We start from the raw sequence: 23,603 nt of genomic DNA, 5'->3' as shown, positions 1-23,603 counted from the left end.
CTTCTGTTCTGGTTTTAGGGTTCCTTGTAAAAGAACTTTGCTTAAGGGAATGACTTCACCTTTCTATCTTGTTTCTAAGTTGTTCAATATGCCTAACAAATCCATAAAAAAAATACTTGAAAACAACTTGAAAGCGTAGAGGCACAGAATGGTTCAAGCACTCGTAACTTGTAAAGAAATCTGAAATGCCTTTAAGATTAAACATTCAACTATGATAAATTATCAGTGCAGTGTGAAAAGTGCTCTCCTAGAAGTGAGAGGAAAGCAGTTTCAGAAAATTAGAGGTAAACAGATGTGCATTTGATCAGTCTAGTAGATCATCTATGAAGCTCTCCAAGCTGCTTGCATTGTTAACATGCAGCAGTTTCTTCATGAAAGTTCCACTTTCATTACAGTGGAGATACGGTATGTAATGATGACAGATGTTTCAGCAGACTGGGGACACTGGCTGCTAGGTGTAATTTATGCAGTGGAACTTTTGAGAGTGTTACTCGAAACTCTATTTTTAATTTACAGTTGCAGTGGGTTAAAGCACTTTTTTTTTTTTAAGCATATGCCAGTTTTGTTGTCGTTTCCCTTTGCAAAGGAGCAAATGCATCAGTGGGATGTATTGGCCTCACAGCTATTACAATACAATCAACGTAACTTTATGTTAAATGCTGCTGTTCATGCAGCTCTAAATTATTCATCCCAGGATTTGGAGAAGATGAGTCGTGTTTATGTGTGTGTGTGTTTAAAAAAAATTAAATATTTCTCAGCACAGAATTGCTTTGCATCTTCAATCATTTAGCTTAAGGAAAGTGAGCTATTGCAAGCCAGCGGCATTACTGTGTGGGAGGTGAGTATCTTCTTAACTCTGTGTGAGATATTTCAGTCAAATTTCCAGCAATAGCTAAAGTTTAGCCAGTAGTCAAAAATAAGGGGTGGTATCTAATTGGTGTCCCTCTACTGACAGAAGGTATCTGTTTGGCTTGAACCGGAATTGAATCAAGTTTTGATCACTCCTTGCAGCTCCAAAATCTGCTGTTGAAGTACTCTGACCCTCTGGAGCAAATCTGGGCAGATTAGCAGGCAGTGAAATCTTTGAAAATTGCCTCCCTCCTAGGGAGGCAAGATGCCTTGAGTCAGCAGAGGGTCACCAATTGGATAATTCCCAATGATGGGTGTCTTGGGAAAGTAAAAATACTGCTCACACATGCTAAACCTCAGAATCAGAGTTAGGCCTTGATTTTAGAGAATAATTGCCATGCTCATTATGCTGACTGGCATAGAAAGCATTACAACTGAAAAAAATAATTATGACGATTACTGTTTAATTTTAAGATGTCTTTTCAGCAACACTTTGGTGACTGATAGCCACTTCACTCCAGGTGCTGCTGTGATGGGAACTCCAGGTAGCTCATTCAGGACTTATCCATACCTACTTTTTGCCCTGTGCTTTCTAGGCACAAGTTCATGCTTTCAAGCTCGGTGTCCAGACTCTCTTTTATCCCTCGGAGCTTTCCCCATGAAAACCTGTTCTTTAAAATTGAAGTGCAACAAATGGGAATTTTGGTTTTTCGTGGATTGCAGTTTGCTCCAGTTCAGCGGTTTTCTCAGGGAAAGCTCCAGAACAAAAAAAGAGCACTCAGACACAGAGCTTGGAAGTGTAGACAGTGGAAAACGTACCTGGAAAACACAGAGGAAAGGTAAGTGTGGAGAAGCCCTCCATTTATCAACACTGTCAGGGCAGGTAGTCACAGACCCTCAGAGAGAGACAAAAGCACTTTACAGCTGCTGTTGAAAGAAACTAAGCATTTGTCACTTGCAGTTGCCACATAGCCTGATAAAGAAAGGTCTCCTCACTTTATCATTGGGCAAAAATAGTAGCATGATATTTTCAGGGTCATTTTAATGGCAGCCACTGGAAACGAAAAGGAAAAGATTGTCAAAATATTGTACAGTGGTACCTCGGATTAAGAACTTGATTAGTTCTAGAGGTCTGTTCTTAACCTGAAACTGTTCTTAACCTGAAGCACCACTTTAGTTAATGGGGCCGCCTGCTGCCACTGCACCACTGCTGTTCTCATCCTGAAGCAAAGTTCTTAACCTGAGGTAATATTTCTGGGTTACGGGAGCTGTAACCTGAAGCATATATAACCTGAAGCATATGTATCCCGAGGTACCACTGTAGTTGAAATCATCATTTGTTTTATTTCAAGCTTTTAAGAGACACATTTTCACACACACACACCGCATGCATATATTGGCATTAGTCTGTTTAATTAAAAAGGAATTACAGGAGATTTGCTCATTTTACTCCCTCATTTAATCTATTACAGAACACAAGCAGTAGCTTTTTGTGTAGTTTTCTGAAAAGTGAAAATATCCCATCTTTGGGAATTTTAAAGAAGAAATACGCTGCTGTTGTTTTTATCGCCATGATAGGGCCTGAAATGTGTTCTTTAAAAACTTTTGCTATATCTTTGTGAATAAAGCCACCAATACAATAGATTTTTATCATTCCTTTTTATCATTTTATCATTGCAACTCAGCACCAAATGACAGGGCAGATGCCCTTAATGTGGAATTCCAGTCATGGTAGCAGGTATACTAACAACTCCAACAGGAGAGGTACCCTTCTCCTTATTTACAGGGCTCTCCAGCATCAAAGCAGATCCTCAGTGCTGTACACAAATACCAAGGAGTCAGATACCTTAGAGATGTGCACTCCAGCCATCTTGGCAGCATTTTGATTGTCCTCATTAGATGACTGATACTTCTAATCACAGATGTTGTAAGAACTCTACCAGTCCTATAGGAGGTGATAGTTAGGCCAACATACCTTGCCCTATATTGGCACCATTATTTGTTGCACCTGCTTATTACAGTTGCCACACACAAACCTCAGCAGGGCTCAGAACTTCAGGGCAGCCACTGTAGCCATCTGAAGCTTTGAACTGTCTCAAACTTTCCCTCTCGGTAGACTGTTAATCAGCAACAATACCAGGTGGGTCACTGAACTGTAATACAAGCTAATACCTGGGATAGGTAGCTTGTACATCAGAAGATAAAATCAGAATTCAACATGTCCATAACAGATTGGAGAACTAGGCCAAAACTAACAAATGTAAGGTACTACACTTAGGTAGGAATAACCATAGTTGTGTGCATAACTGTTGTTGGATTTTAAAGTAAAGTCCTTTTACTTCAGTGTGGAAAAGTGCTAGTGGTGTTTTTTAGAGAGTCCCTTAAAAACAAAACTAGTGAGTGGACCAGTTTTGGGTGCTTAGTAGCCAGCTTTCTGCACCTCAGTTACACCTCAGGGGAAGACATCATGAAGCATCTTCTCTCATGGGGCTTGTCAGATCAAGAAGCTCAGGCAGACTCCAGGAGACATTCTTAATGGAAAAGGGGGCAGACAGCCAGCTGCACCCACCATAATTTAAGAGAAAATTTAAAGTGGTCTGCAGATGTTCAGAATAACTGAACCTCTTTTGCAAGAGAAGAAAACTAACATGAAATTGAAGAATGGTTCTTTGTGTAGCATTAATACTGTTTGTTATAAGAAGTCGGTTAACCTTGGTCCCAGGGCCTGAAGGAACATTATGCTGTACCATGTGCTTTGTCAGTGTCTGGATAGGAGATTGCCTGGGCACCCTGGGTAAATTTCCTTGAGTTACTAATGTAAGAAAGAGAATAGAAATCTAATAGGTAAATAATAATATTTCCATACCACATGAAGTAACTGAGCTATCATGAACCTCTTTTTATGTCCATCTCCCCTTTTTAATAATTTTATTGCATTTTTCAAAAAAAGAAAACTGGTTAAGTTTTTACAAAATATATCATAGACATGCACATGTAACAGTATAATAAAACATATGTTATTTCTTTACTTCAACCCATGAATAATGGTTACTAGAATACAAAAATACCTGGTTTAAAAGTTAATTTGTAATATGTGATGAATCTACTACCTGAATGGAGAAGCTAACCAGTATAGCTTCTGAGTTGCTGAATTGAAAAAAAAAACCACCAACCAACATTTAGAGGAGACAAAATGCCCTTAGCGCCATTGCAATGTCACGACCTGTGGCAGTTCTCTGGCACTTTGCCAGTGCTGCAAGCTGACGTAGGTCATTGCAGTGACACAACATCATGGACTGGCACTGCTATGCTGGAAAATATCCACCATCTCACTTGACATATCTCACAAGGTAGCAGAATAATTACTCTGCTTTATGGTTACTGTCTAGTTGTTTTTTTAACCGAAAAAATCTCTCTACCTATATGCACTCGGTCTGCATTATGTCTTCTTTTCTTGAAGAAAAAAAACCTGCACACCGTAGGCTGTTTTGGTAATGATTGCTTTAAGCAGCAATCCTATACCCACTCACTCAAGACTAAGCCATACTACACTCATTGGGACTTAACTTCTGCTTAGTGATGTTTGGGGTCACACAGTTAAAGTACATTGCAGATAATTGCACAGGAAGAGGAACTGGTACTGGACGGTGGAAATGAATGTACAGGGCCTATCTAATAAATCAATGAAATTTTGTTGCTTTTTCCTGCAGAGCCAGAATTTTTTTCCCTTTCTAGTAGCCCTGGAATTTCCAGACTGAATGCCATCTATGAATAGTCAGACAAATTACTGTAAAAATTATTTACCATATGTCAAAGAGATATGATCCATATTGCTTTAGTGCATGTTCAGTAAAACCTTTTGTCAGAATGGTAGCTCCTTTGCAAGTGAAAAGCAGCATTATGAGGGTGACATTGGACCTATATTTACAATGAGAGTGGGAAATCTAAATAAAAACTGGAAACTATTCTTGATCATTACAGAGTCACATATTTAGTACTTTAAAGTTTGCTTCCGTAGCATGATGCTTATGCAAAATAGTGTTCCATAGGTGACTTCTCAAATGATAATATGGTTTTGAAAAGTGGCTTGTCAGTTGGGATTTTACAATTTTATGTCCGCATCTCAAACAAAGGTAAATTTTAGGTAGTATATTATAGTTCCCAGAACTAGAAGTTTCAATGTGTAGATGCTCCTGACTGAAAGCTCCCAGAGGAAATTATACTGGCTATAATACAGTTAAAATGTGTTAGATTTGCACACTATTATCTCTACATGTCCTCAGTATTCATCCTGCCTTCATCAAAATATTTATTATTTTTTTCAAAAATCAAAGTGAAAATAATTTGAGTTTATGTCATTCTTGACAGTCTTGGGTCAAGCTGTATCTTGTTAAATGTGTTTTCATTTTACTGACAATTGAGAGATGCCTAGAGAGAGTGGGTGTTTCGTTCCAGTTCATCCCTTTGTTTACAGCTGATGGTGCTGCTAGCACTCTTGGCACACCTCTGGAAGAATGTCACAGAGTCTTTGTCACTTCTGGATATTGCTGCAAAAAGCTTTCCCATATTCACTTTCTCCATACGTGCAGAAAGCTTTTATCTCCAGGATGCAAAGCCTTGATCTCCAGGAGTAGCTTGTTTGTTTGACTGGGTAACTGAGGCCACACGGTGGCAGGGGCCTCCAAAAAGCTGTGAGGGTGAAATAATTTGCATGCCGTTAGCTGACCAAGTAGTTTTCAGATTGGTAGAAAGTTGTGAGCTATCTTCTCTGTACTAGTCCATTAATCCAGGCAGACTAACACATCATTATCAAAACCTTTGTTTATGTAGCCTTAAATAAAAATATTAGGCTAACCTATATGGGTTTTGCTGCACATAGGAGGCTTTCTGATCTCTTGGGAAATACCTCATGAAATACCATCATGAGATACTGCTTGGGTACAGGCAGCAAAATATATTTTGATTATATCAGGTGTAATAAAAAGTTCGCACATGTTCCATGCAGGTAACAGAAGTTGGAACCTGGCGTCTTCTTAATTTCCACTTTCATGTATTTGGAAAGGAAGCCATATCCATCTTTCAAAGTCAAATGACATTGTGCATTTTGTACATGAGTATCCAGACCTGAGACCGAAATGCCATCAAGAATTAGCCCAGGCAACCAACAGCTAAGATTTATGGTTGTAACCAGCTAAATTCCACTCAGATCAGACACATTGTAATGAATGGACCTGAGTCCATTAGTTTCAATGGATCTACTCTGAGTTAGATTACATTCGGATAGAGCCTCTAGCTTTTAATGGTTCTTTAGGTTATGTTGTTAAATATGCCATGTTTCACATTTTGTGAGTTCCTGACGTCATTTAACAATCTAGAGTTGTGGTGCTTTGGCTCCATGTAGGTAGAACACATGTAGGTATGAAAAAGAACCTATTTTTGTATGCTGTAATAAAGAAGTACCTATGTCACAGGCATGTTTATATGTGATATCCTTTTATTTCAGAGCCTTGTATACTATACCAAAAGTGTTTGAAGTATCCTTCCTGTAAAGCTTGCCTTACTTACATTTTGTTCACTTTCCGCTGAGATACAATATCAATTGATTTAGGTTAGAATTAGCTCTAGAAATTGTATGTAAAGCCTTGTCCAAATAAATCTACTGAATGTTATCCTTATTTCTTGGAACTCATATGAGCTTGGTTAATAACGATGATCTACTACTACCTGTGCAATGTTGCTATCCAAATGTATAACTTGATTCATTATAGAATAGATGCATGTGAAACCTGATTATAGATCAGGGGTCGGCAAGGTTTACCGGCCATGGGCTGGATCACTCCCACAGAGATCGTCCGTGGGTCGGACTGGCACAGCGCGGCACCAGAAATTGCTTCTGTGCATGTCCTCAGTGCCGGAAATTGCTTCTAAGAATGCCCAGATGCAGAAAATTGCACCTGCACAGAAGTGATTTTTGGAATCTGAACGTGCGTAGATTTGATTTCTGGTATCTGTGCATGCGCAGACGCGATTTCCAGTGTCGCTTGGCGAGTCCTCGCAGCGTGCTGCGCCAGTTAAGCGCAGTGTGCAGGGGACTCTCTGAGCAAACAGCTCAGTTGGGGGCCGGCTTGTGGACCGGTAGAACAGTCTTCGTGGGAAGCATCTGGCCCATGGGCCACACGTTGCTGACTCCTGTTATAGATCATCCACTTTGTGTTTAAGGCTTCATCTGTAATTCTGGTTCACCTTTCTCTTGAATACAAACATATATTTTATTCTGTTAGTAAATGTTAGCAGTTCAAGCTCTGAAATGTTTTCAGGTTTACAAGAACACCAGCCCTAATGTGCAACAAAATTAAATGCATAGAATAAGTAAATCAAAGAAAAACAGTGGTTTGCAGTACACTTGGGCATACATTGGGCACAGTTCACTTAATGAACCATAGTAGTAGAAGCCCTGTACAATGCACTTGCATAATGGGACTTCCCTCCGCTGCTCCTCCCGTGTACCCCCATAATTGGGGAAGACCCCTAGAACAGTGTGCAGGGGAAGCTGGGCTCATTCCATTGGCATGCTGATGTGCTTGCACAGATGGAACGTTTGTAATGGCACAGTGTTGAATTCCACCCATTGTCACATTCAGAAATGCACTACATTTAGAAATATTGAATCCCTGAAAATCTGCACAAAACCCACTCTGTCAGCATCTTTCGGTAGGCTTTGAATCGTTTCACAAAGTAAATCTATCACAATGCCAATGGACGTGTAATGTGCCTGATTTTCATAGTTGAATATGCTTATTTATTAATCAATTTCTGTATTCACTTTTATAGATTAAAAAAATCAACAGGAATTTCCCCGTAAACCAGCAGGTAAGAGAAGAAAAAAAATATTTTGAAACCTTAATATCCAATTGTTCTGTCTGTGGCGAAATAAGCCTTCAATCATCATCTGAAGCCCTTTTTCATGTGTTCCCCTCCACTAGAGGTCTGGAGGATGGCAACATGAGAATGAGCCTTTTGTGCAGGCTGACTCAATAGTGTGTCCCATTTCACAAAATTAACAGCCAGAAGGACAACATAACATTCAGAGATGCTTCAGAATTTCGCACTGGATTTTGGAGTCCTAAATAATTTGGTGGCATTTCCAAAGATGTACACTGCAATAAAGGGAAACTTGATTGCATGCATGACAGTTTCAAGTTTTGTGTGTGTTGTGATTTAATTATGCAAACTGATAAAACACCTCAAAAAAGAAAAGTTAAGTTGATTGTAAATATGGCTGGATAAATACATAAATGCCTTAGTAAAACACTATACAAAAAGCATCTTGATGCACTCTTACATACCATTGCTGCAAGATTGCTCTTTTGCAGACACAGAAAATGTGTATGCATTGGTAATGTAGGTAGAGGAAAAGACACAAATAAATTGAATGGAAAGAAAGCCACAGAAAATTTGCACATGGCCTTCAAGTTCCTGGTTTCTTTTAAGAAATTATCATTGTCAAATCAAAATCCTAATTAGACCAGAGTAAACCAGAGGAACAAAAAAGCTACTGAAGAATGCCTCTAATGCATTGAAAAAAATTATGTCATTCATAAAATTAAAGCAGATTGTTGTGATCTAGACATTGCATAGTACTGGATTCAGCATGTAAGGTTGTTTCTTCCATGAGCTGTTTGCATGGGTGAAAACAGATGCCTGGTAGCTTCTCTTTTTGTATGGAAGAGTGTAGGGTCATGGATTTTAATTATTGTCTAAGTGTTGCATATAATTTGGATTTATATCCAAAATAGCAAAAAAATAATAATCATCAGAATTGGGTGGTATTTTAAAGGTGTTCATATTTTTAAAAAATTACATGGATTGAAGGCAGGAAACTACAGGGCACCATGATGTCATGTTGTGATGTCATATGCTACAGAGGAGGCGTTAGATGTGTGGCTGTTGTTTTCAAGGAAAGCTGCCATTTAAAATACTGCAAGGATCCAATGAAAGGTCTTTTGGTTCTTTTCTTTTTGTCTCTCTCTCTTTTAAAAATGTCTAACCCTGAAACTCCTGATAAGCCAATTCTGAAAGAATTGCTGTTTCAAGTTGTTGTCTCCATAAAAAGCTATTGCCTCACTTGTTCTGGATTTCTTTCAACTTAGCTTGTTTATTCACATGTTTTATTTCATTAAGTTATATATGTGTCTTCTTTTAGCCCCTCAAACGCCTCCTCAGTTATTATTATAAACACCTTGTGATTCATTCTATAGCATGAATTTTCAAGCTTGGTAATAGATCTCCAGATACTGTCCTGAGGCAGAAGGAGCTCACCATCTGAAAGCATTACAGCACTAGAGGGAAATGATAGAGGGGGAGGGAAATTTCCATTTCTTTCCACGAAAGGAGGCTCCAAGAGCACTGCAATTAGAAAATGTCAAGGTGACATATAAGGGCTTCTATATTTGGTCTGCCAAGTTAGGACAGAGAAACGCAGGTGTGCTTCATTTTCTTGGAATTCATCACTGCCGAGCAGCTGTTTATCAGTGACAGAAAATGTCAGTACCTGGGAGAGATGGGAACAGTAATAAGTGGTGGTGAATTCGAAAAGTTAATGTAAACATTTTCTTAAAAATAAACAGATGCACAATTTAATCTCCTCCAGGTTTCCAGATCCTTTTTGCGTTGACCGTCCCCTTCCTGTTTTTTGTTATTTTCTGAACCAGATACAAACAACACTCAAGGTGGTCAGGCATGCTGGATTTTTGCTTTTGCATAGTGAGCTTTCAGTCTGGTATCCTTTTACTTTCAGAAGATGACTGCTGTTAATCTCATAATGCAGAGGTTTTTGAGTCCATGGCTCCCTTGACCAACTGCATCCTTTCTGTGGCAGCCCTGTGGGGCTCAGGAGCCCAGTTATGTCACCCCTTGCCTGCAGAGCTGGCAGCCTCTCGCCCTTTTTCAAACACTCTCCCTTGTGGAGTCTTCCCTCAGCCTCCTCTCCTCTCCCCTCTCCTTGGCAGTCCTCCAGGCAGCCGCTGAGGCCATCCCTGGTCTCTGAGCTGCCCCACCCCACCCCAAAGAGAGCTGCCTCCTCACACTGCCCCATAGGAGCATGGGAAGCACCCCCAGGCCAGGCCCAGAGGCTCTTTCTGCCTGGGGAGCTTATACCCAGGCTCCCGCAACAAGCAGCTGTTCAAGCCTTAGGAGGCAGAGATGCAAGAGGGCATCAGAGGAGGAGCTTCCCTGGAACTGAATGGAATGCGAAGCAGTAGGTCAGAAGCCATTTACCCGCAGGTGCCTCATGGGTGTGTACCCTAAATGCCACGTTGTGACAAAATGACAGGCAATTGGAAGCCAAATTATCCACATATGGCCCAAATCAAATGGTAGAGAGTAGGCAGAAGGTGTACTCCAAGGACAATGAAAGGGTACTCTTAAATTCCTACTAACCCCCCAGAGGTGGCTGGGTTATCATACACTGCTTAAAGGGTAGGTGAGTCATTGCAAAAGCACCGGATGAGGAAGATGAGATGAGCCATATACAGATAAGAAGCCACCCTCACCATTGACATGATTCCCTCCCCAAACTCCTCCTCACACAAGGAGGAAGGCCAAAAACCCTCCTCTGAGCAAGATAGGGTAAATTTGCTCCTCCATAAAATGGTCACCTGGCATTAGCAATAATTCCACCCAACCCCTATGGGCAGTGGGTGGGGTGTATGTGCTTTCTTGGGCTCGTTCTTTTGAACAATTAGGACAGAGATTTACTAAAGGTCTGGAGGCAGTCATCTCCCTCAGCTACCAGGTGTTGAGCCAGCCTTCTCCACTAGATGGGGAAATTATAACTGTGTTTATGCAATTTGTTTAATGTGCTTCACATGTGTTGTCTCAGTAATTTTTGCAACAGAACTTTAAGGCAGGTTTGTGTTATTATCTTCATATTTCAGATGTAATGCTGTAGCTGAGGAAAGTGGGTTGCCTGAAGGCCACCTAATTCTTGGTGAGCCCTCCACTGCATTTTGTAGAGACATATCAATCCTACATCATTGTAGAGCAGAAATTCTAACATTCATAGACTTCAAAGGCTCTGCTTTCACTAAGCATTATATAATAGACTTTGAACAAGAGCAGTTGCTACTTTTAACAATGCACCTCTGCACAGATTTTCCTTGTGAGAATTCTTGCACTCATCTTCAAATAAACCAGCATTCACGTATCCCATACAGTATATGAAAAATGAGGTTGTGATTGTCTTAGAAGTCTTGTTTGACTGGTCATCTGTGCAGTTACAAGTCATTTCAGTGTGTCCCACTGATCTTTCCTAGCATGTGGGCTTTTTTTCCTGGTGGGAAAAAAAAGGACAATGATGGAAGATACTTGTCCCAGCCCTTAGCACATACCCAAGATGGCTCAAAATCTGAGCAGTAGCTGCCTTGAGTCCTGGTCCGAGCTCTCTTGAGAGTTCCATACTATGGCCTGCATATGCATGGAATCCACTGACTGCACAAACAACACCAAAGAGCAAGGGTTAAAGGTGAGCAGTACATATTTGGGGGATGTCAAGTTTGGCGTAGTTTATTAAAATGCAGGCACTTGGGGTTACCATTCCTAACTAGGCCCTTGTCACAGCAGCAGATCACATTTTTGCCCCCCTTGTGTGTGTTTTGAGGATCCATTTGTAAAGAGGAGCAAAGCTATCAGGGACAAGATGATAGGACAGTATTTATCTGACTAATAGACATCTGTGTTGAAGCTGACTACATACAAATATTTTCACTGTGAAATAATAAGCGCCAAGTAGACATTTATATTATAACTCTTTGCAGAGCGATAAAATTAAAAATGAGCGCTGAAATAAATGTATTAATGTTAGGGTTTTAGGCATTTAGTGGGATCAGTTACATATTGAAACAATTGTCTCCATATATGTTTCTAATACCTAAAGAAGAAGGAAAATGTATGGCCACATGTGTGGGTGTCTCTCTGTGTGTACACTCACACTGCTTTGAGATATTTGACTCTATATGGAGATAATTGCTTCAATTCTCCATAGTTGTTTCTCAAAAACTTTTAAGTCAGCATCTCTTGACAGACATCAATGGAATTTTTTTAATGTCTTAGAATATACTTGCCCCGTCGCCATCTGTTGTCACCAAACAGATTTTTGATCAGGCTCATCACGACGAGGAAGGCACTAGGTTGAAACAACTATTGCTAAGTGTGTATAAAAACGCATAGGGGAGCTGGGTTCTTGCTGTTAAATTAAGCAGAAGTGCACACCAGGATGTCAATTACGCTGCGATAATTCCCTCATATTGCCCTGTCAGCTGTCTGTGCAACTAAGCATTGATTATTTTCGCAACTAATGTTTGATTATTTTTGCATTGATTTGAGCTGAGAATGCCTTTGTTATTACATGTTTACTTGGTTTTATTTAAAGGAAGAGAATTCCCCAAAGAGAGTTGTAAAAGAAAAAGAGGTAAAAGAGATGTAATGTAATTCATTCTCATTACTGCTTTAGATTCTTCTGAGAAGCCTTATTTCTTCAGTCTGGGATTCTTTAGGCTTCTCATGTTTTGAGAATGTATGCCTTTCTTGGTGTCCTTCTGCACTGTGTCCCAAGTTACGTGGCAAGTGTTTGAGAAGCTTTTAGGCCGAATGTGTGTAGCAATTCCCTTTCCTGGTTTTTTTTAAAAAACACAGTGCGTGATTCTCTGTCTGCAGGAACAGTGCAGGGTCCTGGTAGCCAGTTGGTTAACTGAGCATTTGGCAAGTGGGCTTTCCTACAGATGGTCAGCTTGAATGCTTGCTGTGCACATTGGCATGCAATGCATGCTGTATTCATGCAAAGACGGTTAAGGTAAATTAAGAGAGCTGCTGGAAATGCCAGGTAGAAGGAATGGGACATTAGCCAGCTTCCCAAATCTGAAGGAAACTCAAGAGGGATTGGTGGAAATCCAGAGAGAAAAGCATGGTTTTGTTGCTGCTGTTGTTTGAAATTTTAGAGTGTAACCTAGCAGTTCTGTCAATATCCACTTCCATGTGATAGTGATACATAGCAAAGTCGTCTAGATCTCATTGAAATATCCTTGAGATGTGAGCAGCTTTCATCTGCTACAGTGGGTGCATATTAGCAGCTTTGCATTTCCTTGACCATGATTATATTTAGAGTTGGGTCTCATATACATCCACTGTAAGGATGAAGGAACAAAATCCACTTGAAAATTAGCCCGGCTGAATTGATTCAAAATAATTATACTAGGCACAGTTTAGGCATTCCCAGTACAATTCTATTCATGGTCACAGAACTAATAATTCTTGTGTTTAGAATGTGAAAACATTGGGTAAGCCTAGATGAATGTTATTCCTTAGGAAACTGTATAAACTCCATAAATTAATTGGAACTGATGATGTAGACATTTTAAGTACAGCTATGCATAACACTTAAGTTTTACAGAAGGACGTTAAAATTTAGTTTATAGAAATCATGAAAAAATGTTTTATTATTGTCTGCTCTATTTCTGGTCAAACAATATTTCTTAACATGCCATGGTATCTTTATCCCTAAAGTATTTTGTGTAGTGTAGATGTTCTAGCTGCACACTCAACCAAGAAGACAGTATTTTGACAGTATCCATTTGATATTCACTCTTTAGATTCACCCGCAGCAAAGTAGTTCAAACAAATTCCAAAAAGATGTATCATGTATGCATAGGATGTTCACTGCAAATTTCGAAGATGACATTCTGTTGATCTGGCACTGATATGTTGTCAGTTCTGCTGTTCATCTCCATAAGCAGAATCTTCCAACAACCTAAGTATAACTATATTTATGCTTGAAGGTGATAATACCTGTAAAAGCATTTTTGGCTTTACTCACTCAACACTTCCCCCCCCCCATCCCCGATTCAAATATTGTTATCTTGTTATGGCAGGTTTGTTGTCATAGGATATTCTTCTTCTATGCAAGAACAAAGAAATCTAGGATATTTCAGACTCACACCCTTACTGATCATCTTGGACCATTGATAGGACATTTATCCATGCTCTTCTGTATTCCTTTAATGTGAAAAGTTTCGGCACATAGGCAATAACCGTAGGGGTGGTGATGCCAGGATAAAACTGCCATGGAAATACACTTCTTTGAAACCCTTCTTTGAAAAGCATACAATACTTGTCTCCTAGTCTTCCCACTCCTGTTGTTTTTATCTTAACATCAAGAGCTGAAATTCAGGAAGGCATTTGATTTTTATACTTATTTTATTGCAGTATGGTAAAGCTTTCAGCATCAACTAGTGAATGGAAATAATGTTAACTTTCATATTATAATTTACAGGGGATCTGGCATTAGTTTACTTTCTCATTATATTAGAGTATTGAAGATCTGTCAGGTAATAATGAATACATTCAACCTAGTGCCCCATACCTCCAAATATATAGCCTAACATAACAGCCATGCTGTTTATTATGGGAGCTCGGGGAAAGAGAAACTATCAGAGCCTTAAATCAATGCAATTTAAAGTCTTTGTTATTGATCAGTTCATGAAATATGGTGTACATCCATCTATAGCTTCATCTAGCTTATAGAAGTTGTACTAGTCAAACTAGCTGCTCATGTGAGCTTAGTCCAAAGCTCTCAATATGCCTCAGATGTTAGGACTGTATACTTAGGAATAAAAATAGGAAATATAAATTAAATAATGATAAAAGATGAATGAATAAAGTACTGCCAAGTGTTTGACTCTCTCAAAAGCCTTTCTTAAGATAATTTCTGCCCTTGGGTTTAGATAGATAGACATGTTTTTGAATTTCCATCCTGGCAAATCTTACCTCCCCCTGCCCCAGTCTCCCTTCCCCACATTGCAGAGCAGCATAGATACATCTGCGACTAAGATTTTGGAAATTTCTAAGGCAATGGAAATGGCAATGTGTATGCCTATTGTATGATTCCTGAAAAGTATATCTCCTTCCCTGTCTTTGAAATATTGTCTGAAAATCTTAGAAGAACATGTGTTCCATAGCTAACATTGAGAATTTCAAATTACCATGTATTCTGTTTAAGCATACAGTTCACTCTTTCGTAGTGTGCAATAGGGTATAAACATGCTTATCTTCATATGGACTGTGCCCATTGTTCAGTAGGTTTTTACAGCAATCTCATATAAATCATTTAATCCACCTGAGGATTTGATAGACTCTTTGAAATCTGTTTTGAGCTGTGTTCTTAAGTGTAATTAGCCTTCAAGCTCACAGTTTGGCCTTGAGTTGCAAGTCATGATCTCTCATCCTGACTTATCCCAGAAGGCAGTCATGAAGATAAAAAGCAGCTCAGATGAAGTGCAGAATACAAATTCCACTATGTCTTTAGTGCATAAAATATGCAGGTAGTTAAGGATGCTGCATAAGAGACAGAATGCAAAAAAAGGGGGGGGGCAAAAAAGAGAATTCTCTTCCTTAATTCTGTAGTGTAGGGAAGTTTTGTCAATTTCAGTTTGGTGGGCAAGCTTGAAGCAAAGTGGATGGGGATGCAAAATACGGAGAAGAGGGTTTGAGCATGCAGAAAGAGTGTTTCCCAGTAACCACAACCAGTCAAGAGGTATCTGGGATTAGAGGGCCAGTTTTGATCTTCAGACAGAGCATATCTATGTGGGGTTGCCAACTTTACTGGTAGGGTTTCTGTACGTTTCAAAAGCGGTGGATCACCTGCATCCCTCCCATTTTTTTCAGGACTCCCAATTCATATCCAATGGTCAGGGACCACGAGAGTTGTAGTCCAACAGCATCTGGAGGGCCACCCCTTTTTAACAGTTGTCTGTATCTATACTAGGAAAAGCTATATCTGTCTTGCCTCCACTTCTAAAATGGCAATTATGGTTGCATCTCTTCTTTTACAATTTAAGCTTTGCTTACTAAACTAAATTAGATATCTCTTGCTTCACAGCCCTACAGTTCTACATTGCCTCACTCTTGAGCATATTGATTTGAAAAACTCATTTCAAATATGAAAATGCTGTATTTCATATGGATTTTTTCCCCAAATTTTACCAGTAGCAGCTTGGAATAATTAGAACTTATGTACTAAAGGTGCATATGTAGGTGAAGTCACACTTATTTCAATGGATTTGTATGTAAGCTCAGACATAGGAGGTTGTTACAGCACAATAGCACAATGAAATTAAGATAATAAGAAGTTCAGCTGCAATTCTGTGCAGATTTGTCTGAAAATAAGCCAAAAATAAAATATGCCTTCCTGGATCAGACCAAAGGTCACACAAGACGCTTCTGGGAAATCCACAATGAGAATATAAAGGATGTTCTTAGCAACTCCTACTGAGAATAATACTGCCTCTGATATTTGAGGTGACATATAGCCATATGATTTAATTTGTCATTGATAGTTTTGCTCCATGGATTTATCTAATTGCCTGTTGGTCATCAAGCTTCATGCCCACCTGTTTGGGAGCCATTTCCTTATCTCATAGCCATCAACAGATGGAAAATCAGTTTGCAGTGTAAGCACTTTAACTTAATCAGGTCACTAGGACTCTTATTCTATTTTGAAATGAATGTTAGATTTTTGTGTGAAGTTTAAAGAATCTGAAAGTCATACTGCTGTATATGCACACAAACAGTTTATTCAGTGCTGCTGTAAAGAGGGGCTAGGCCACATAGATAAATGAGAACATATATTTTAAGCTGCAAATGATCTAGCAACAGCTTCTGTTCCAAATCTACAGCTGCCCTCCCATTTATCTTCAACCCTTAAATACTAAATTTTACAGCCTGTGTATGGCAGCCTCATCTATCTTTCACATCAACCTTCTGGAATCATGAAACACATTTCTGAGAAGGATCCATTGTGCGCTTTGCAGGAAGGAAAATATTATCCCATGTTCAGCTGCCAGGGAAGGTGCTTAGAATTCATCAAACTTTTTTTTTTTTAAGTTGTTGGGAAATCAGTATATGTTGCTTGTGGGTTGGCTGAACAAAATTATAGAAGACAGGATAGGCCAAACTGGGAGTTCCTCTCTGCTTTAGTGGGCATTTTGTCGGCTATCTTTCTAGTACTACTGAGCCACAAACTGAAATGTTCCGAACCACCTGCCTCTTTGTGATCCCTCAAGCTTCCTGCTTTTAGTACCTCTCAGGTTGTCCCCTCCTCTGAGGTGTGGCCAGTTTCTCACTAACAGGAACCAAGATCTAAGTAGTCTTCTGTGCCTTCCCTGGGGGGCTCTTGGGCAGGCAGCTTCCGCCACTCTTCCCCATCCTGCCAGTCCCTGACACTAGCAGTTATTGATAGCCTTATCCCCATGAATGCTTCTACTCTCTTTTGACATGCAGAGTGACACCGCTTCCAGTACGTACTTCCCTGGCCTTCCTGTATAGTTTTAATCTATGTAATTGGTTTTATTTCCTTTTATGCAATTTTATTTTTGCAAAGTGTTTTAGTTTATTTTATAACAAGTGAGGCCTTTTGTTCTTGATAGCATAAAGAAGGCAAAATCTTATGACCAAAGCTTGATTTAATAAAACCAGTTCAGGAGCTCAGCTAGTCTTATAGCTGGGTTGCTTTAGACAAGTCAATCTTCCCATGGTGGTTATTAGAAGGAATGAAATAAATAAGAAAATGCTTGTAAATTGTAATGCATATACCTACAGCATACACACAGATGTAAAGGAGCAGAGCCCCATATAACATAAAACCCACAAAGTTAACCTGCCACTTTCTTATTTGGGAAATTTATTTCAGTGTTGATGCTTCTTCTGGGCAACAATAAACTTCATTTCTGGAAGTTCTGCTTGCTAAGTTACTTTAAATGAGTTGCATCAGATAATATGTTTTTGGAATCTGCCAACCATGAAAAACTCTTCATTACTAATCTAGCTTTGATGAAGTAATGAAATGAGATATAATCTGGAGATCTCAAGAACTACAATACATTCTTTTCGGTTTCAGCTTTACATTGAAATTCAGCTGGTTTTACATACGTTATGAATCCATTTCACATGTCCTCTTATATACAATTGCTGTAATAGATTGTTATATCTGTCAATTACTTTACTTACCTCTTAACACTGTTTTTAGGTTCCATTATCTTTATCTGTGCTGTTTGCACCTACACTATAGCCATTACACACAATCACTTCAAGTCTCGAAATTGGAATTATATACCTTGATTATTCTATCCTCTTTCAATTATAGGCATTGATTTCTCTTGTAGAAGATTAATGGCCCTTTCTATAATGGTATAATTCTGCTAGCAATTTAATCTTATGTCTACATATTATCAAGTTTGATTATTTCTGATGTTTGTGTTCCTATAACTTTCTTTTAGACAAACCTGACTGCTGTGTAGTAAACTATTTGGAGTGTGATTAAATGGATCAGTTTGTAATTTGTGATTAATTTTATAGAAGTGCATTCAAAATCCAAGCATGTGATAGAAACAAAAAAAGGTGGATTGACTGTAAATACTGGGAAGAAAGACCAGTACACAATGGTACTGGGGCTGGAGATGGATCATGTAAGAGCAATACTGTATCTTTGGCTGAAAATTGACCTGAAAGTAGCTATCTTGAGCCATAAACCATGATAAGTCACAGTGGAGCAGCTTCAGAAGTCAGAATGCAGGCAGTATAGTAGGAAATCAAGATTGAAGAGTGGTCCAGAGAGACTAAATAGCAACAACAAAATGACTTATTGCCAAGGAAAGGGCATAAGTAGAATTATCTTGCAATAAATTGGTCTCTCTCAATTCTTAGCCACCCTGTAGTGCCTGAATATAAACGAGAAGCAAGCTCTTAGGGGGTGGGAGTAGGTCATTTAGTTATCCAGACATTAGTGTTATGCCTGTAAGTTAGTTCCACTGGAAATTCAATATCCAAAAGACTTACCCAAAGCATACTTTATCCCTGCTGCCTCAACACTATTAAGTTAATCCAAGCCCACTAAGACTTCTGGACTTCTTTGCAGTCCCAGCTCAATTTGTCTTTCACAGCTATGATTTTTATAGTAGCAAACAGTCTGCTGTGGATTTTCAGGGGGAATGTGAAGCAGTACACAAGACTCTCTGATGCATGGTAAATTCTTGGTCACAATGTGTAGGAAACTCATATCAAAAAATTTGTGGAGAACAGCTCTGGGGAGACTGTCAATGAATGTCCCTAGATCCTTGAGCAAACCATAGCATTCCTTTGAAAAAAAGGACAGTAGGGTCCTTTTAGTGATAAATTTGACAGCCTAATGGGATTACAGAATAATGTTTCTAATGCCAGTGGGCCGGTGAGTTGCATGGCAAGTAAACAAGACACATTGATGATTTCTTACTGTATAGATATGTTGGATTGTATAAAACTAGGCATGCATCAACAACTATAGAAACTAACACGAATATGTTGCAGCTGCCGGGCCATGTGCAGCAAGCCCCCAGGAGCCAGGAAGGGGTAGTGAAACATAAGAATAAACAGGCACAACAATGTTCTGAAACTGAAAACAGCCACAACTTTATTGATCACAGATGCTGGTAGGCTTTGGCTTAGGCACTGGGGATGTCTCTGAGTCAGTCTCCTGACTGATGGCTAACATTGAACAGGGTTGTATCTGGATGAAGGGATGCCTCACAATGCAGGTCAGCCAAGCTGACCCCCAGGCCAGTTAAATTTTCAGTTGCGCTAATGTTTCCAAACTAACAATATATAAAATTAACAAACTGGAATTTAACAGTGCAGATCCCAAATAAAACTATATGGTAACACAAAGCAACTAACTGACTTTTCTGAACGCTATTCAAAGTCTTGGTGCTGATCTTTAAAGCCCTAAATGGCCTTGGCCCTGTATACCTGAAGGAGCGTCTCCACCATCGTTCAGCCCGGACACTGAGATCCAGTATCAAGGGCCTTCTGGTGGTTCCCTCACTGCGAGAAGTGAGGTTACAGGAAACCAGGCAGAGTGGCATCCACCCTGTGGAATGCCCTTCAATCAGATGTCAAGGAGATCAATATATCTTTTATGAGACATCTGAAGGCAGCCCTGTATAGGAAAGCGTTTTAAGGTTTAATGTTTTATTATGTTTCTATATATGCTGGAAGCCGCCCAGAGCGGCTGGGGCAACTCAGTCAGATTTGCGGGCTATGATGATGATGATGATGATGATGATGATGATGATTTGAAAGACCCAGGTAAATAAAAAGGGTCTGAAATTGCATTTTGAAATGGGAGTTTTGAAAGCCAGACTTGAAGGTCAGCTGTCATTGATGTTATATGCATTAGGGCAGATTAAGAAAATTAGAGAGCCTTTCTTTCTTTCTTTCTTTCCTTCCTTCCTTCCTTCCTTCTTTAAAAACTTTGTATATGGAGGAAACAGAGTGTGAGAGTTAAATATATTCCCATTTCCATGGAATATAGCCAGTGCTTTTTTTCAGGGGGGGGGGTGCAGGGGTACGGATACCCTTAAACATTTTGTGAATCTAAGTTTGGCCTCACTGAGGGGCAGTCTTTCAATTTAAGTAGGAAAATGAGAGTACTCCTAAACATTTTTTAATGGAAAAAGCACGGAATATAGCTTCCTGTGTGTGTGTGTGTGTGTGTGTGCATGAGTGTGTGTGTTGTGTCTCTAACACCCTGTTATAGTGTGTATGTTGAGAGCAAGTGCTTAGATGAGGGTCTGCCCACACCATCTACTGGAATGCACCCCCCTAGCAGCTTTCTAACCAGTTACCTAATATGGCCCTTGGCTGAAAAAGATTTCTCACCCCTGGACATATGGGTTGTAAAATACGAGAAGATGGGTTTTTGACACAGGCTTTGGTGGCATTTTGTAAGAGTAAATGAGAAGCATGGGGAAGGCTTTTAAGGCAAAAAGCCATTTCGGGTGGTTCAGAATGGTAGAGCTGAAAAAAACAAATGGCACGGGGGGGTATATATTGGGCTAAAGCAGCAGAAAAATTGGGGTGAACATGGGAAGGTTTGAAAATATGGGCAAGGAGTTGCATCTACTTTCCTGCTCTCTGATCCCCACAACATAGGTTTTTGCATGCAGGGACTACTTATTTGGTGACCTATGAGGTGTTTATCCAACTATGCTTCTCCCCCCCCCCTTTTTTTGTAAGATTTCTTTTAGGTAAGTGAGCAAATCAGTAATATAAATTACTTACAGTTCTGCTGAAACAAAGTTATAGGGTCTCCCCCTTTCTCTGATCAATTTCATATCTTGCAATGCAGCAAGAGATGGTCTTGAATATTGCTTCTGATATCTTGTAGTCTTTTGAATTAACAGTTTGACAGGTGCTGTACGGTCTGAATCAAAAATATCCTTTTTATGTTAATAAATCTTTAATAAAAGAAAGGCCCGTCAGTGAAATCAATCTAATTCATTCACATGATGTAGAGAGACAAGGGAACAATATATCAAAGAGCAATTGCTTTAAATTTCCGGGACTGCTTTAATACTGGGGGAAAAAATCCAGTGTGAAATATCAATGCATCTATATAGAACAAATGGCTTTATCTGGGTTGATAAATGACATCAGACATTATGAAATATTATCAAGGTTTTCAGAGAGAAAATCTGTTAAATGAACAAAATCCCTTGCTTATAAATTAAATATCCCCAGTTCTCACACATACTTGATTAACTTTATTTATGGGAACTAGCAGATCAGAATCTCAAGATATTGGACCTGCAAATGTAGGAGCCATCATGTAAATTTTCTTCCATATCTATCAGTTGGATAGCTAGCAGTGGCAGTAGCAAACTCCACAAAGGCATTGTAGAAATCAGTTGTGTCTAAAAGTCATCAAGGATATAGACCATTTTAGTTGGCCCTACATCCTTCTAGGGTCGGTAACTCCTATAATATTGGCACAAAGGTGACAAGCCTGGTAGCTGGATCTAGTCTACTGAGCCATTTCTGGTGGTCCTGTGACAATTAGGTGCTTCTTGCCTTGAAAGATGGCCTCTTCTCCCAGATTCAAAAGCAGCGACTCTTTGATGCAAAGGAAGTGCGCTTCCAATTCTTCTTCATTTTATCCACAGCTTGATTCCCCCCCCCCCCAATTTCCAGTAAAAAGCTACATTCAAAGTCACAAGTAGTTAGTAGATGAGATGTTTTTTCAATAAATCACAGCAACTCTTCCATGCTGCTAGTTTTAAACTAAGTAGAAACTAGAGAAGGGAAAATCTTTCGATGCATAAAAATACAATTGCTTAGGCCTAGTGTTTCAATTACAGTTTTAATCAGGGGCACTAAAAACAAAGACATGCTATATTCTCCATGTAGTCTACTGTCAAGTAATTCATTTTACAGTGAATGCAGTTTAAAGAGACAGTAACATTGTCCGAGTTATGCTTTTCTTTTGCTTCTAAAAGAGGTTAAAAACAGGCACTTGGGTCACAATTTTTTTTTGCTCAACCCTAAGACTCAGGTTCATGGTCCACTAGAAGATGAGTATCCTCACAAGTGATTATGACCATCATATGATACCATGTTTTGGCAATGTTATGAATGATGTTTGGACAGCTGGCACATCTCTCTCAGTATAATATAATAGAGTTTCCTGTAACAAAACTGTCACATAAAGTTTGCAAACATGCTTGAATGCAGTGTTAAGTATATTTGTTGCAACATCATTTCCACATAATAATCTAATGTGGGGAAGTACGATTATATTCTTTTATGCAATGCAGTGAAAATTTATTTCCATCTTCTCCTTTTTATTTCACACAGTTGCAAAGAAAACCAAAAAGAAGCATTTCATTAGGAATTTTAATTAACAGTGGGCTGTTTGCACAATTTAAGGCTTGAAATTATGTATGGGATGAGTTGTGCATGCCATGTATATTGTTGAATGACTTTCTGTGTGAATAAATCTTGAGTGACACGTATGCACAATTCAAGACGTGGATTGTGTCAGCAGAAATTTCATGGGACTTCTAGAAACAGGCTGTTGAATGTTGCATATTTTCATAACAAATGTTCATCGTATGTGTGTAGAATTTGTCAAAACTATTTGTATTTTCTGCCAGATAGTCTACACAGGCTGGACAGAAGAACGGGAACAAGATTCTCTTCAGGACAGAATGTATACACCAAAGTTTCTAGCGTTGAGAGGTTCTTCACTTTATAAATTTATAGCACCTCCAGTAAGTATTAGTACCATTTATTGGCTGCCCATTAAATGGTTTTTATGAAATTGATATAAAGGTTTTATGTTACTCCTAGGCATTTCATTCAGCTCTGTTGTAAGGAAAAGCAACAATAGTGATGGGAAAATTTGATTTATTAAGACAAAATTGCTATGAAAAGAAATGAGCATACAACTAATTTTGTCCATTCCCAGTACTGAGATTTCTTTGTAAACTTAGAAACTCTCGGATCTTTACACAGCATGTTTTCAGAAACTACCTTCTCTGTTGATGCCATAATCATGAGGAAATATCTAATAAGTATGAGGGGGGAAATTCTTGATAGAATTTTCTTCTAGTGTACAATTTTGTTTCTGACCATGTAACAAAAGAATGAGGTTGGGGAGATACCCTGGTTCTTTTCCTTAGATTACTGCAATACATTCTACATGAGGAAAAGGTAAAGGACCCCTGGACGGTTAAGTTCAGTCAAACGTGCCTATGGGGTGCGGCACTCATCTTGCTTCAGGCCGAGGGAGCCAGCATTAGACCACACTACAGAGGACTGCCTGATTCTTTCCCTATGGTGGAGCAGATCTGATAAGGAAGAAGAAAGGGAAAACTTTTCAGTGCATAGAAATA

General features: G+C 39.2%; 1 protein-coding gene across 4 annotated transcripts in view; it reads left to right on the top strand.

Moving 5' to 3' along the window:
• SNTG1 (syntrophin gamma 1) overlaps positions 1-23,603 on the top strand; it is a 208,540-nt gene that overhangs the window by 149,940 nt on the left and 34,997 nt on the right. For all 4 annotated transcript variants that reach the window (XM_083451163.1, XM_083451162.1, XM_083451164.1 and 1 more), the window contains 2 exons: positions 7,681-7,719; positions 22,863-22,979. In XM_083451163.1, coding sequence (XP_083307289.1) covers positions 7,681-7,719; positions 22,863-22,979 — 156 coding nt within the window. The remainder of the gene's footprint in view (positions 1-7,680; positions 7,720-22,862; positions 22,980-23,603) is intronic.

This window comes from Podarcis tiliguerta, assembly GCF_965153285.1.
Source record: "Podarcis tiliguerta genome assembly, chromosome: 7".
Lineage (NCBI taxonomy): Eukaryota > Metazoa > Chordata > Lepidosauria > Squamata > Lacertidae > Podarcis > Podarcis tiliguerta.
The sequence above is the reverse complement of the archived record's forward strand: the minus strand, read 5'-3'. Positions and strand labels throughout refer to the sequence as shown.